The 15264-nt window shown below is 46.3% G+C and overlaps 2 protein-coding genes across 2 annotated transcripts in view; one reads left to right on the forward strand and one right to left on the reverse strand.

Moving 5' to 3' along the window:
- The window catches only part of SIMC1 (SUMO interacting motifs containing 1), a 47132-nt gene extending 45913 nt beyond the window's left edge, over positions 1 to 1219 (reverse strand). Inside the window, exon 1 of the mRNA XM_084886140.1 lies at positions 670 to 1219. The gene's annotated coding sequence lies outside the window, so the exon portion shown is untranslated. The remainder of the gene's footprint in view (positions 1 to 669) is intronic.
- A 136-nt stretch (positions 1220 to 1355) lies between these two features.
- THOC3 (THO complex subunit 3) lies at positions 1356 to 12417 on the forward strand. Its single transcript, XM_084886194.1, has 6 exons — positions 1356 to 1741; positions 2813 to 2969; positions 5497 to 5701; positions 9743 to 9904; positions 10682 to 10782; positions 12129 to 12417. Exons 1-6 carry the CDS (start codon positions 1475 to 1477, stop codon positions 12290 to 12292), a joined length of 1056 nt encoding a protein of 351 aa, XP_084742320.1. The 5' UTR covers positions 1356 to 1474; the 3' UTR covers positions 12293 to 12417.
- The last annotated feature ends 2847 nt before the right edge of the window (positions 12418 to 15264 follow it).

Consider the following 15264-nt stretch of genomic DNA (forward strand, 5'->3'; position numbering starts at 1 on the left):
CAAGTTATCTTACATTTGTATGTGTTATTTTTAAAATACCCTGCTTTCAACTTTTTATTTTGAGATTATTGTAAAGTCACAAAAGATGTTTTTAAGCACATTCCCAGCCACCTCCTCACCACCCCTGACCCCTCCTCTCCAAAGCCCTTCTCCTGGGTCTTGCCTGTCGCTGACCGCTCACCCCCATTTTCTTCAGCTCAAAACTGCTGGGTCTGTAGGTTACCGTAGGGGTGTGAAGGGTGGGGAATGAGGATTTACTCTGTATCTTTTGCATATATAATCATGTGCATATAGTATCTTTTAAAAACACAGAATTTGTTTATTTAAACAAATCTCCGGACCGCTTCTCAATAACCCCTCTCCCCAACCCCCTAGTCTTTACTGGAACCAGCTAACCAGCATGCCCTTCTCCAGAAAGAAGGGGCCTTAAGCAACTCTAGAAAAAAGGTATTTTACTGATGAGGAACCGAGGTTTTGGATAACGTTGGTTTGATTAAATTAAATACGGATATAAATGTTACTGTCCCAATAATTCCCTAAGGGACGTATGCACAGGTGACAGGGTGCTTCAGCCAGAAACCTGACACATATGACCCTAGGTACTTAATGAATAATTCCACCGAGCATAAATCACACAGGAGACAGACATGCAATGCACGAATCACTCACGGTTTATTTGCCAGAGTCCTGGTGGGTTCCAGAATCCTAGGCAGGCCACCCTGGGATCCGCACTGACAGACACACAGTTCACGGAGGACGTTGCAGCTGCAGCTCGGCTGGAGTTGAGGCCTCTCACGATGGCTCACGGCCCGCGGCTCAGGGTTCAGGGCTCCCAGCTCGGGCAGAGCTTTCACTGGTGCAGGCAGGGGGGAATGGAGAGAGACCTTCTGTGGAGGAGCAGGACATCTCTGATCTCCTGTGGAGCTTCCGCTTTTTATGTGTCTTCAGTGCTCAGAGGTGTCTTCAGTGTGTCTTAGCAGCGGGTCCCAGGAGCCCTGCTATCTGGTCTTACATAGGGGGTACAGATCACATTATCTATTTTCTACACACAGGCCACTCCAAGGTGCTTATCAGATTGTTTACATCCCACACTTTCAGATATCACACTTCAATGCCACACTTTAATACTTATTCAATATTATATTACTATTACTATAACATTTGCCTACTCAGAAGTAGGTAAGGGGGACATAGGAATCCTGAAAGTCTCGGAATCGTTCACTTTGCAGTACATTTAAAGCGGAATCATTACTGTTTGAAAAGGCGCGAGCGGGCGCGCGCGCGCTGCACGGCGGGATTTGTAGTCCTTTCCCGGTGGGCCGCAGTGCGGCTGCGCGGGAGAGACGCCGCACGTCGGAGCGCATGCGTGCGGCGGCGGCGGCGGCGGCGGCTGGACTGACCTGGCTGAGGCCGGGCCGCGGCGGGCTGACCGGACCGAGGCTGCGGGGCCGAAGCGGCGGGGCGGGGGCCCGGCATGGCGGTGCCCGCGGCGGCCCTGGGGCCCTCGGCGCTGGGCCCGGGCGGCCCCGGCTCGCTGGCCCACTGGAGCTCCGTGAGCGGCGGCCCCACGCGCTACGTGCTGGGCATGCAGGAGCTGTTCCGCGGCCACAGCAAGACGCGCGAGTTCCCGGCGCACAGCGCCAAGGTGCACTCGGTGGCCTGGAGCTGCGACGGCCGCCGCCTGGCCTCGGGCTCCTTCGACAAGACGGCCAGCGTCTTCCTGCTGGAGAAGGACCGGCTGGTGAGCGCGGGCCCGGCGCGGCCGGGGCGAGGGCCGCGGGCTGGCCGGGCGGGGCTGGGGGGAGAGGGCGGCGGGACCCGGAGCGGGGGTGCGGCCGAGGGGGGGGGTATCGGGGGCCCGTGGTGAGGAGTGAGGAGGGGGGTGGGGAGGAAGACGGGGTGGTGAGGGGTAAGGAGAGGGGTGGGGAGGAAGACGGGGTGGTGAGGGGTAAGGAGAGGGGTGGGGAGGAAGACGGGGTGGTGAGGGGTAAGGAGAGGGGTGGGGAGGAAGACGGGGTGGTGAGGGGTAAGGAGAGGGGTGGGGAGGAAGACGGGGTGGTGAGGGGTAAGGAGAGGGGTGGGGAGGAAGACGGGGTGGTGAGGGGTAAGGAGAGGGGTGGGGAGGAAGACGGGGTGGTGAGGGGTAAGGAGAGGGGTGGGGAGGAAGACGGGGTGGTGAGGGGCGAGGAGGGGGGTGATGGGTTGGAAGATGGGACGAGGAGGGGTGTGGGAGTGGTAGGAAGGAGGGGTGAAGATGGGGTGGTGAGGGGTGTGTGGAGTGGAGTGGAGGTGGGGGTGCAGACAGGTGCAGGGTGGATGGGGCGGGCGAGCGGGGTGTGGGAGTGGTGGGAAGGGTGTGTGTGGTGAGGAGTGGGGTGGGGGGCTGTTGTGGGGTCCCGGTCCGGCGAGAGGGCCCCTGTGACTATGGGAGGCTCCTGTGGGAAGGAGCGGATGCGCTGGGAGCCTCGTGGCAGAGGAGGCGGCAAACCAGAGGAGGGAGGCCAGGCTGGGCAGCAGTAATGGTGTTGATGTGGAAACCAGCCTCCTGTGGTTTCGGGGTAACTGGGGAGGAAGGGGAGGGGCATTTGGGAAGAGTTTTGGGGAAGAGATTTGGAAGAACCGGACTCGTTTTAATTTTCTAAATTTTTGTTGGTCCGAGAAGGTTAAGAAGTTACATACACTTCACATTAAGTTGTTACACGTGATGTTAAGAAGTTACATACACGTGAGGTTAAGGATTTTCACGTGAATGAGGTTAAGGAGTCACGTTTGGCAGGTACACATGTGTGACACCTGGAATCTGTTCTTTCAGGTCAAAGAAAACAATTACCGCGGACATGGCGATAGCGTGGACCAGCTGTGCTGGCATCCAAGCAACCCTGACCTCTTCGTCACGGCGTCTGGAGACAAAACCATCCGCATCTGGGATGTGAGGACCACCAAGTGCATCGCTACTGTGAACACGAAAGGTGAGCTCAGAGAGGGGGCCATGGGAAGACACGTCACTTCCATGCATTCAACAAGCACATTTCAGATACCTGGCCCGGTGCTGGTTATGGGACATCCTGAGCTCCAAGGACATCACAGTTTAGTAGTGCATTAAAAAAAAAAATCCTCTAACAAAATATGACGTGGTTCATCGTGGAATGGAGATGCCTATATTATACTCTGTAAAGTGGGTGCCCAGAATGGAAATGCTGAGGTCTGCCTGGGGGAGACAGGGAGGGCCTCACAGAATTTGCGCAGACTCTTAGAGGAGCCGTGGGAATTTAGCGGTCGGTGCGATGGGAGGGAGGGCAGCTCTATGAGGGAACGTGTGCACAGACATGGAGCATTTGGGAAACTGCTCATCGGCTAGGATGGCTGAAGCTTGGAAGGGCTTGGGGGTCTGGGAGAAAAGGCCCTGTGCCTTTACAGGCTGTTATTCACCAGTATTGTCCTGTAAACCTTGAAATGTGTTTTTGATTAAGATGTCATTGATTATAAGATAGACCAAAATTTTAAGTGCCATTAGGAAAGGAAATAAAACTTCCAGATAACAGTGTATTCCAAAGATTTTGACATGCATTCAATGCACTTTAAGATGCATCCTAGATAATAAAATATGAAAAATAGTGCGGCCAGGCCAGGAGCAGCGGCTGCCAGGCTGGGAGCGGCCAGGCCCGGAGCAGCAGCTGCCAGGCTGGGAGCGGCCAGGCCCGGAGCAGCCGGGTCTGGTGCGGCCAGGCCAGGAGCAGCGGCTGCCAGGCTGGGAGCGGCCAGGCCCGGAGCAGCAGCTGCCAGGCTGGGAGCAGCAGCTGCCAGGCTGGGAGCAGCAGCTGCCAGGCTGGGAGCAGCCAGGCCCGGAGCAGCCGGGTCTGGTGCGGCCAGGCCCGGAGCAGTGGCTGCCAGGCTGGGAGCAGCCAGGCCCGGAGCAGCGGCTGACAGGCTGGGAGCGGCCAGGCCCGGAGCGGCCGGGACCGGAGCAACCGGTCCCAGAGCAGCCGGGTCGGGTGCGGCCAGGCCTGTAGCAGCAACAGCCAAGTCCAGAGCAACTAGGTCGGGAGCGGCAGTGACCAGACCCGGAGCAGCTGGTTGTGGAACGAACCAGAGCAACAGAGGCCAGGCCCGGAGCAGCCAGGCCCGAAACAGCTTGCTCCTCACCTGTACCTGCCCACGGCTGCCTCTCAGACATGGCTGGAAACTTTTGCGGGAACTTGAGGGTCTGCTGAATCAAGTGATGAAGGCTTAGATCTGGATGTGTTGAGTTAGTATAGCGCTGGGGTGTTGATCTGTGAGTGCCTTGGGTGGGGCCTGGATGAGGCTGGTTGACCTATTTGAAAATGTCTTTTGTGTGAAGTGTATCATTGGGCTTGTGGAGGTATTATTGATATGAGAAAATGCTAAGTAACAGATTTACTATCTGAAAAGGGATTTACTATCGGGGAAAGGGAGGGAGGAAGAGACTGAACATAAACTGTGCACCTATGGATGAGGACAATGGGGGATGGGGAGGGGGCAGAGGGTGGGGTGGGAACCTGGTGGAGGGAGGAAGAAATGAGGAACCTTTGTAATAATATGAACAATAAAGATTGATTTAAAAAAAAAAAAAAATTTAAAAAAAAAAATAAAATAAAATATGAAAAATATGTGCATCTTAGAGAATTAGTAAAGTTGATGAGATTTTTAATTGATGTGTTCAGTGTGTTGGCAAGACTCATACCTGTAGGTGGGATGATGTAGTTATTTCCCTATGATGCATAAGTGGATGAACTTTAAAAATCGGTTATATATATAATACATAAACACACACACACACATACACAAATAAATGCCTATTAGAAAAAAAGAACCAGCCGAAACTGGTTTGGCTCAGTGGATAGAGCATCGGCCTGCGGACTGAAGGGTCCCAGGTTCCATTCCGGTCAAGGGCATGTGCCTGGTAGGGGTGTGCAGGAGGCAGCTGGTCGATGTTTCTTTCTCATCGGTGTTTCTAACTATCCCTCTCTCTTCCTCTCTGTAAAAAATCAATAAAATATAAAAAAAAAGAAAAAAAAACTTATCGAAATAATTACTAAATTAAAGCTAAATTAAATTTTTTGAGTCAGCTTTAAAGAAAAGTATAGCTATTACATGATTAGGATAAACGTTGTGAAAGTGGCATGTGAATGACTGGAGTTTGGGAAATGCTGGTGTAAGAGAATAACAGGTTTGGAGCCATATCTAGTGGCTCTTTGAGCTTTGGCAGGCTGGCTCACCTCTTCCATTTCTTCACCTGTGAAGAGCGATAATGAATTGCTAATAAAGACAGTGTTGGGAGGCTCACATGGGCAAGTCTGTAGATGAATGTGCCCGGCTCATAGTTGCTGATTCTTAGTTGCTCGTTGCCTTACATTGACATGACCTTAGTGAATGAACTCTGGAGATAACTCTGGTCTTCCTTCTAGGATGACAAAAGAAACTTCTTGAGGATTCTGGGCACACAGATGATCTTACTGATTACATCTGGTTTTCTAGGGGAGAACATTAACATCTGTTGGAGTCCTGATGGGCAGACCATCGCCGTGGGCAACAAGGACGATGTGGTGACCTTTATCGACGCCAAGACTCACCGTTCGAAAGCGGAGGAGCAGTTCAAATTCGAGGTCAACGAAATCTCCTGGAACAACGACAATAACATGTTCTTCCTGACGAATGGCAATGGTTGCATCAACATCCTCAGGTGAGGGGCTTCTAGCTCAGGCAACCGTTCTATCCATAACAGCTGGGGGCGCTGGTGGTTGCTGAGATGGATTAGGTGTGAGTCTGTCCTGAAGGAGCCTAACGGATACACTGGAATAACCCCTAGCCTCTGTTGAGCTGGGCACCTTATGTTTTGCTGGGTCCTCACAGAAATTCTGAGGGTTTGATGGTGTGCTTCCCATTTGATAGGTAAGGATCTGGGGTTCAGAGTCCCCGGTCAGCCGGTGAGCTCTAGAACTGGATGCACCTCAGATTGTGGCTAATTTGTCCCCTTAGAATCTCAACTAAAATATATTACACTCACTACAAGGAAGCCATCTCACACCCCTCCCTCCTCAAGGTCAGAGGCTTGTTGGATGTGCTTCCTATTGCGACCATTTCTCATTTTATCTTCTAATTGTATGCTTACTTGTCAGTATCCTCCATTGGACTTAAGTTCCATGAGGGCAGAGACTGTGGTTAGCTTGTTTACTGTTGAATTCCTAATGCCTAGCCCAGTCCCTGCTACACATAGTAAGGATTTCAGTAAATATTTGCTCTCTAAACGAACGAAACGGTGGAATTGGAATCCAGGTCTCTCTGGTGCCGTTCTTCCTGCTGTCCTGGGTGAGCGATGCGAGGCAGACGGAAGCAGGTCTTCCCTCAGAGAGGCTGGGTTTGCTGGGGAATCCTGAGGAAAGAAACTGGAGTTGGAGGTTGAAGGAGGCAGCTTCTGAGTTTGACTGAAAGATGAGTAGAACTTTAAGAGTCAGAGGAAGGGAACTGCACAGGTGACAAAGCAGGTGTGAGTGACATGGCTTATTTGGAGAGGAGTTGGTAGGTCAGGGCTGCTGAGAGCGGTGGCAGGTAAGGTATTGAAAAGAGAGTCTGAACGTGGCAAGATAAAGTTGAAATACGATTTGGGACCAGATCGCAAAAGGCCTGGATTTCTGTGCTTGGTAACTTGTATTTTACTCTGTAAGCAGTGGGGATTCTATAACTTACTTTCAAAGCCTTTTTATTAGAAAGTAAAACAGACATGGGAAACCACATAAAACAAATGTATAGCTTAATGAACAGTTCTATGCATTACTCCTGTGTAGCCCACTCAGGTCAAGGAATAGTACTTTGCTGGCCATCCCAGAAGTCAGTCCATACGCGTTTTCCTAATCATAACCCACTCCTGAAAAGTCAGCACTGTCTTGAGTTTTATCGTTATTTATATTTTAGCGACCAAGTAAGTATCTCTAGATGTTCTAGCGTTTGCCCTTTTAAAGGATTTGATAAGTCTCTTTAAGTCTGTTCATCTAGAGGTCCCCCTCCATCCCTTTCTTTTAGCTTTGGCTTACTATTGAAAAACCAGTAGAGATTTTCCTAGTCTGGATTTTGCTGATCTCATAATGCTTATTTATTTGTAGGAATATGAGACACGTCCTCTCACCTACTATTTGGTTACTCAGGAATATAGTTCATTTTGGGAAAACAGGATACATGCTTGATTCTCTTTATCATTGGGTAATGAATTAGTTCTCTATCATCTTCAAATATGACCAGCTAGCCAAAACCAGTTTGGCTCAGTGGATAGAGCGTCGGTCTGCGGACTGAAGGGTCCCAGGTTCGATTCCGGTCAGGGGCATGTACATTGGTTGTAGGCCTGTCCCCGGTTGGGGGTGTGCAGGGGGCAGCTGGTCGATGTTTCTCTCTCATTGATGTTTCTAGCTCTTTATCCTTATCCCTCTCTGTAAAAAAATCAATAAAAATATATTAAAAACAAACAAAAAACCCCCACAAATATGACCAACTAGAGGTTTTTGTGTATGTGCGCGCGCGCCCTTTAATGAATCATTATGGACTTAGGTATTTAAACAGTTTTTTTAAATGATAAAATTAGGAATTCATACTGATGATTTCCAATTAAAATTCAGGACTGCAGGAATTTTACTAAATCTCTTCTATATTACGAATCTCTTTCCTTTCAGAGTATTCTGGTCCTCAAAGATGCAAGGGATTATAGAATTAGAATGCTCGATGGTTGCTTATTACCTTTATCCAACATTACACATACAATTATCTCAGAATAACCACCACCACCAATGTAACTACTTAAAACAGTAAATTTTGCTCGTTGTATGTGCTTTTCTCATTCTTCTTCTATTAAAAAAAAAGTAATACTATAGATTGTCAGAGTATTGAGCCATTTCACATACCTTTCCTTTTAACCATATGTAGTTTCTACAAGAAACTGTATGTAATGCTCGTCACCAGCACGATGTTGATAAATCTTTAGTCATTTGGATTGTCAAAGCTCATTCTCTAGTTTAGATTCTTCAGGAATGGTTCATGGGAACAATATTCCCTGAGTTCATAGTTATAACAAATACTTATGAAACTTATAGATGTTTTATTATTGTGCATATTTGAACTTTTTGTAATTGATAATCAGTCTCGCTAGCTATAAAAACCCTTGCTTGTGTATCTTAAATATGTATTTTTTCTTTTGGCATAAAGTTTTACTGACAAAAGGGTCTAATAATAACTGAATTTCCTTTTTCAATCAGTAATTTTACCTCTGTGTCACATCTGGCTTTATAGTCTCAGGTGTGTGGTGTGTGGTTTGAAATCTGTATTTAAGGAAAGCTTTCTTAAATCAGTCTTTGATATTCTGTTATCTTTGGTTTTCCTCTTTAGTGTCTCCTATTGTTATTGGGTCGGCAGCTAAGTAATTGCGGATTTTTTAAAGAAAATCAAAGACAATTTTTTCATGGAACTAAATAACTTTATTCTTTAATGTATTGCCCATTTTGATCAATGACCTTTTGCCATCTTTCAGGCAGCATCATAATCCCACGTTCAAAAAAATCTGTTTTTTATTAGCAAAAAACTGAATCAGGTACGATTTGACATCATCATCATTATTGAAATTTTTACCATTCAAGGAGTTTTGTAAAGATCGAAACAAAAAGTAATCAGATGGTGCAAGGTCAGGACTATATGGTGGATGTGGCAAAACATCCCAACCAAGCTCCATTAATTTTTGCCGAGTGACCAAAGATGTGTGTGGCCTTGCATTGTCATGATGGAATACAACACCTTTTCTATTTGTCAATTCGGGCCACTTTTCTTCAACTGCATAGTTTAATTTCGTTAGTTGTTCAATGTAGACATCAGAATTGATCGTTCGGTTGGGTGGTAAGAGTTCAAAGTAGACAATTCCTTTGTAATCCCACCAAACTGATAACAAAACCTTTTGATGAATATCAGCTTTTGATGTTGTTTGAGTTGGTTCACCTGGCCTGCTCCACAATCTTTTCCGCTTGATATTGTTGTAAACAACCCATTTTTCATCGCCAGTTATCAGTCGTTTTAAAAATGGATCATTTTCATTACGTTTCTTTAGCAAATCGCAGCTGCTAATGCGTTGCGTTAACTGTGATTCTTTCAGTTCGTGAGGAACCCATGTATCGAGTTTTTGAACATAGCCAAGTTGTTTTAAGTGATTTTCAATGCATGTATGTGATACATGAAGCTTCTCTGCAATCTCACGTGTTGTACTGTGACAGTCCGAATTGATTATTGCTTTGATTAGGGCGTCATCAACTTCAACTGGACGACCAGAGCGTTTTTCATCTTTGAGTGAAAAATCACCAGAACGAAATTTGGCAAACCAATTTTGACACTGCTGTTCTTTTAAGGCTTCGTCACCATAAACAGCACATAACTTTTTATGAGCTTGTGATGCGTTTTTCCCTTGCGGAAATAAAAAAGCAAAATATGACGAAAATGTTCCTTTTGATTTTCCATTTTTCAACGAACGCCAAACAAAAACTACAAAACAGATCAAAAAACTTTTTTTACTGATTAACAGCTGAATAGCCAACTATCAAATACAAAATGTGTTTTACATTTGTACTACGTCTGCAAACCTAAAAATTCAACTGAAGCCATATATGTGTGAAACCCGCAATTACTTAGTTGCCGACCCAATACTTTAGCATTACAGTCCTCTTTGCACAGTTTGATTGCTGTCTGTCATATTTTGCAGCTACCCAGAGCTGAAGCCTGTGCAGTCCATCAATGCCCATCCTTCTAACTGCATCTGTATCAAGTTTGACCCCACGGGGAAGTACTTTGCCACAGGAAGTGCAGATGCTTTGGTCAGCCTCTGGGATGTGGATGAACTAGTGTGTGTTCGGTGCTTTTCCAGGTAAGCGACACTGCCAGCACTTGCCTTGTGGGACATTTTATTTCATTTTAGGTAAAATTGTGCCTTCTTATTGGGTTATTTAAAATCTTATTACATTACAGTTGATATTCAGTATTATTAGTTTCAGGTATATAGCATAATGGTTACATATTTATAGAACTTACAAATTGTTCTCCTCGATAAGTCTAGTACCCCCTGACACCATACATAGTTATTACAATACTAGAGGCTCGGTGTACGGAATTCGTGCACTCGGATTAGGGGATTCCCTCAGCCTGGCCTGCCTCTTCTTACAGTTCAGGAGCCTTCGGGGGAGGTCTGACTGACGGCTTATGCCCGCTCCTCCTAGAAAGCGGGCCTAAATTATCAGCTGGACAGTCTTGGCCCTGCCACGGAGGCAGGAGAGGCTCCCACTACCACGCTGCACTTGCCAGCCATGAGCCTGGCTTCTGCCTGAGCAGCGCTCCCCCTGTGGGAGTGCACTGACCACCAGGGGGCAGCTCCTGCGCTGACCTTCAGCCCTCTGGTAGTCAGTGCACGTCATAGTGACTGGTCCTTCTGCCATTTGATTGATCTGCATATTAGCCTTTTATATAGGATTATTTTTATTTCATTTTTTTAAATTTTATTAAGGTATTATATGTGTACATATGTTACCATTGCCCTCCCTCCCCATATTATATAGGATTATTGACTATATTCCCTATGCTGAACTTTATATCAGCATAGGGAATTATTGGGTTATTCTAATGTCTCCTTTGTCTACTTTCTCCTTAGGCTGGATTGGCCTGTGAGGACCCTCAGTTTCAGCCATGATGGGAAAATGCTTGCTTCAGCATCAGAAGATCATTTTATTGACATTGCTGAAGTAGAGACAGGTGACTAAAACCTCCCTATCTTAACAAGAACCTTCTCTTCCTTCATCTCTGGCCATCATGACTTCTCCTGTCATGTGATTTCATTTCTGCACATCACTCCATCAGTATTAGTATCAATGAATTTGTCTCCTTAAGGCAAGTTTGTTTTTTACGACTGTTACAGTCAGGTAAGCAGGGAGCAAAGAATTAGGAAAGGCCAGGGCAGGTCTGAAGGAAAGTGATTTAGGAAAATATTTTTTATTTTATTAACTCTTAATTCTTTCATTATAATGAAAAATTTACAATACAGGAAGGACCTGTGGTCCCATCATTTAATTGCTATCTCTTTTTAGCATTGTAATATATTTCTCTTTATTTTTTGCCTATATGTGAATATATATGTGTGTATATACATATATATGTATATGTATATTTAAACTTTAAGGAATTATCAGTAGGTGTGATGTGCTTTAAAAATAGCAAAACAGAACTTGCAAATAGAAAAATAGAGTGTGATCATATTATAAAAGAATTTCCTCAGTTTTATTTTTTAAAGTAGCTGTATTATTTTGGAAATACATGAATCTTTAGTAAAGAATTAAAACTATGTAGAAAACTTCAGAGAAGTAGTAAAAAACTTGAAATTCTGTGATTTAAAGAATGCCACTGTTGGCCACATCATGGGGAACGTGGTCCAGCCACCCAGACACGCAGCTCCTGTGATGCTGGGGTTCTCACCTGTTACTCTGGGCCCTGCCTCACTTGCAGAATGTTCCAGCTTCTCAGCGCAGTGGCTGCTGAGCTCACTGCCGCTTTGAGTGGGGTTCGAATTTCAACAAGTGGGAGGAATACAATTTTGGGAGAAAGAACTTATATTACTCTTATTAGAAAGCATTGAGACTTAGTAGGTGGATCTGCTGCCTGGAAACACATTGACCTCATGTGTTGACTCCGTTGCTTCCTTGAGATGTGATTTACCTGTTAAGTCACTCGTTTCTGTGTACGATGGTGTTGAAAACCATGACCTGTCTTGCTGGGTTGTCGTTATACTTTATGAGAATAAAGTATAGTCCGTGTGATTCATAGGATGCTCAGTGAACATCAGCGTCTGCTCACTGTTTTCCCACCGAGTGTCGGCCAGGTCAGAGCATGGGCTCTTACGTTAACCCGTCTGCGTTCAGAACCTGCTCTGCCACACGATGACCTGTGACCTCTCTGCGCCTCCGTGCTCTTTGTAAAGTGGGGGAATGATTGTGTCTGTCTCATGGGGCTCTCAAGTGGATTAAATGAGTTAATTTAGCTAAGTGCTTAATGAGTGTGTTCTCTTACTAATGTATTGATTGGTTTCTCTATATTGATTTTTGTAGGAGACAAGCTATGGGAGGTGCAGTGTGAGTCCCCGACCTTCACTGTGGCCTGGCACCCCAAAAGGCCTCTGCTGGCATTTGCCTGTGATGACAAAGATGGCAAATATGACAGCAGTCGGGAAGCAGGAACTGTGAAGCTGTTTGGGCTTCCCAATGATTCCTGATGGGAGGACCTGACCTCGCGAGACAGACCGAACTGAGATTAGTTGGTCTGTTCTCTCCGAGTTGGTGCGCACCTACAGTATTTGTACATTGCTGTAAATTATAAAAGTCCTTTTCAGGCTGCCCATTCCAGTTGCCTTCTTGTGTGTGATGTTAGCAGTTCCTTTTCTCTCTCTCCTGCGTGAGGCTCTCAGTGTGGGTGATGACACAAGCATACCTGTTCTCTGGGATCTCCTGGCCTGCTTTTGGGGATAGGATTTGCTTTTGCTTGGACATTACCTAGCTTGGAGGGTGGGGGAAAGGGAGAGTTGGGGGCCCTAGCCAGGTAGCTCCGTTACTTAGAGCGCCGTGCGGTCCCAATAAGCCAGGTTTACTCTCTGTTCAGGGCACATACAAGAAGCAACCAATAAATGCATAAATAAGTGGAACAACAAATCAATGTTTCCCTCCCTCCTCTCTTCCCTTTTTCCCTCCCTCCCTCATCATCTCACCCTTTTACCCTCTTTCCCGCCCTCCCTCCCTCCTGGAATCAATTAATTAAAAAAATAAAGAAGAATATTGGGGATGGAGTTTTCTTTATATTTAAATACATATAATTTTGAGAATTAAATAATAACACTGACTTTAACTGTGAGACTTCTAGGACTTTTTAAATTATGGTATTATGATGTTATTACAGGAAGATACTTTAGTTTTTCATTTAAAAAAAAAAATCTCAAGTAGGATTTAAAGGTGGTAATCTGTAATTTAAGGTCCTAACCCAAGACTCTGAAATGCAGGGACAGAACGTGAAGGGCGTGGGCAGCAGCTGTCCTTTGAGTCAGCAGTCGTCTGTATGTATGTGTATGTTTACCTGGCTTCCCTCTTCAAATTATGATAAACATTGGAAAAACTAACATACAAATAAGAACTACAAAATCAGGTTATTAAAAACTCGTTAAGAAATAGAAATTAGAATGGAAAGAAATTAAAATAGAAAGTCAAAGAATAAGGAGTCAATTGAATGAACTAAAATGTTGACTCTGCGCTTCCTGGTGGCAAAGTGAAGGGACAAGTCAGTGAATTTTTATCAAAAAGAGAAGCACATGCCAGCTCCTCAGGGAGAGCCCGGCTGTCCTTAGCGCTGACTCCGAAAGAAGCGGCTCTCGCAGGGGTTCTTACTGGTGATAGTATCCTGGTTTTTATTGTATTTCAGCATAAGAAGTAGGAATACACCTCAGTAAGCGATATTTGTAGAAAATTTCGGAAAAAGCAGGTAAGCGAAAAGACCAGTCGTATTCCCAGCATTTTAGTGTACATGATATTTATCCATGAAAATGTGTAGCTTTATAAACATCTTGAAGACAAGTATGACAAGATAATTATGCAAGGTGCTCAGCACCATGTTGGGCAGTGTTATCCAAGTAAACTGAATCTTAGACATTTTTAGTTACCGGCCATTCCCTCGGCGCCTGGTCCTGTAACGAGCACTTAACATCAGCTGTTACCCAAGTGTTGCGATAGCCTGCTGAGGCTGGTACTAGGGAGTTTAAGTTACTCCGTGTTACTCCTGAAGTGACGGTGTTGAGGTGCCTCCTATTGCAGTGGCTATTCTGTTTTCACCCGTGTTTCCATTCTACAGAAGAGGAAACCATGGCTCTGGGCAGTCAGCTGCCGGCCTGGGTCAGTGCCTGATTGGTTGCATCCGGTCTTCAGGCTCAGTATTTCCTCCAGCTGCCGCCACAGGCTCTGCCCCCACCTTTTCAATTGCAAACAGCATGCCACCTCGTTATGTCACAGGTTCAGTGTTCCTGTCAGTGGAGTGAACTTTGGTGCGTTGTTTCTTGATTTTGCAATTACTTGTCATTCCTCTGGTTGCTGCCATGTTTTTCCATACGTCTCCCCTTGGCCTCAGAACCAGGTGATACAAGTTTAGTCTAGATTCTTGGTATTGGACCGGTTCCCTCGTCTTGCATCCATGTGGTCCCCTGGGTTTTGTGAAGTAGTGATCCCTGCTGCCCGCACTTCACTAAGAGATGGGTGGCCTTCAGCTAGTGGGGATGGACACTCGTGGCGTCAGGGAAACACAATGAAGAAAGAGCTCCAGCTTGTGGTCACCCTCCCTGACTGTCCGGGTCTTGCTGACATTTGTTTAGCTTCAGAGTCCTGGAGGGCTCTTCCGTGGAGAAATGACGTGATTCGTCCAGACCTGGTCTGAGTGAGGGTTAAGTTGAGAGCAGGAAGGATGCCATTCACAAGCTCATGGCCATTCCTTGCTCAGTGAGTGTAGGGCTGTCAGAGAGTCACTGCTGAAACACCTGCAAACCAGAAGGGTGGTGAGGTGAGCCCTGATCTACACTTGACTTGGCAGGGAACGTCACGTGTGCTGCCCCAGTGACCCATTGCTGTGATGGCCGGAGTCAGGCTAAGAAATAGGTACATAGTTAAGACTTTTGCTGAGATCCTGGATTCTCTGGGGCATGAGGTCCAAGGAAGGTTGTGTGCGTGTGTGTGTGTGTGTGTGTGTGTGTGTGTGTGTGGTATCCTTCACCCTCACTGGTGTAGGGTCAGGCTGTGCCACAGACAGTGGTGGGAGGCTGGGACGGTGTCCTGGTCAGAGGCCCTGAGACCACGCAGCAGGCTATGCGGTCCATATCAGGGACCGAGGTGTGGAGTGCCTACCACAAGGCGAATCGGAAAGAGGCCAATTCTAGAAGGTCCCAGAGCAAGGCCCTGTGTTATGTGTATGTTCTGAGTTGGTTGGGGTGTAATTATGGGTGGGTCCAGTTGAAAATAACCAGGTATGGCATAAAAACAAGGTTAATCTCTTTCCTGTGTCGAAGATGGATTCTAATCTCTAAGGATTTTAGTCACAAAAGGGACCATGGAATGTCTACCCTCTTGGGAGGGAAAACAGCCCATAAATGGAATGAAAGGTAAGCCTCATATTTCAGAGGAGGAAGAGAGGTCACACGTATGGAAGTGCATTGCACAC

The sequence above is a fragment of the Pipistrellus hanaki genome, assembly GCF_964339955.1.
Source record: "Pipistrellus hanaki genome assembly, chromosome: 5".
NCBI lineage: Eukaryota > Metazoa > Chordata > Mammalia > Chiroptera > Vespertilionidae > Pipistrellus > Pipistrellus hanaki.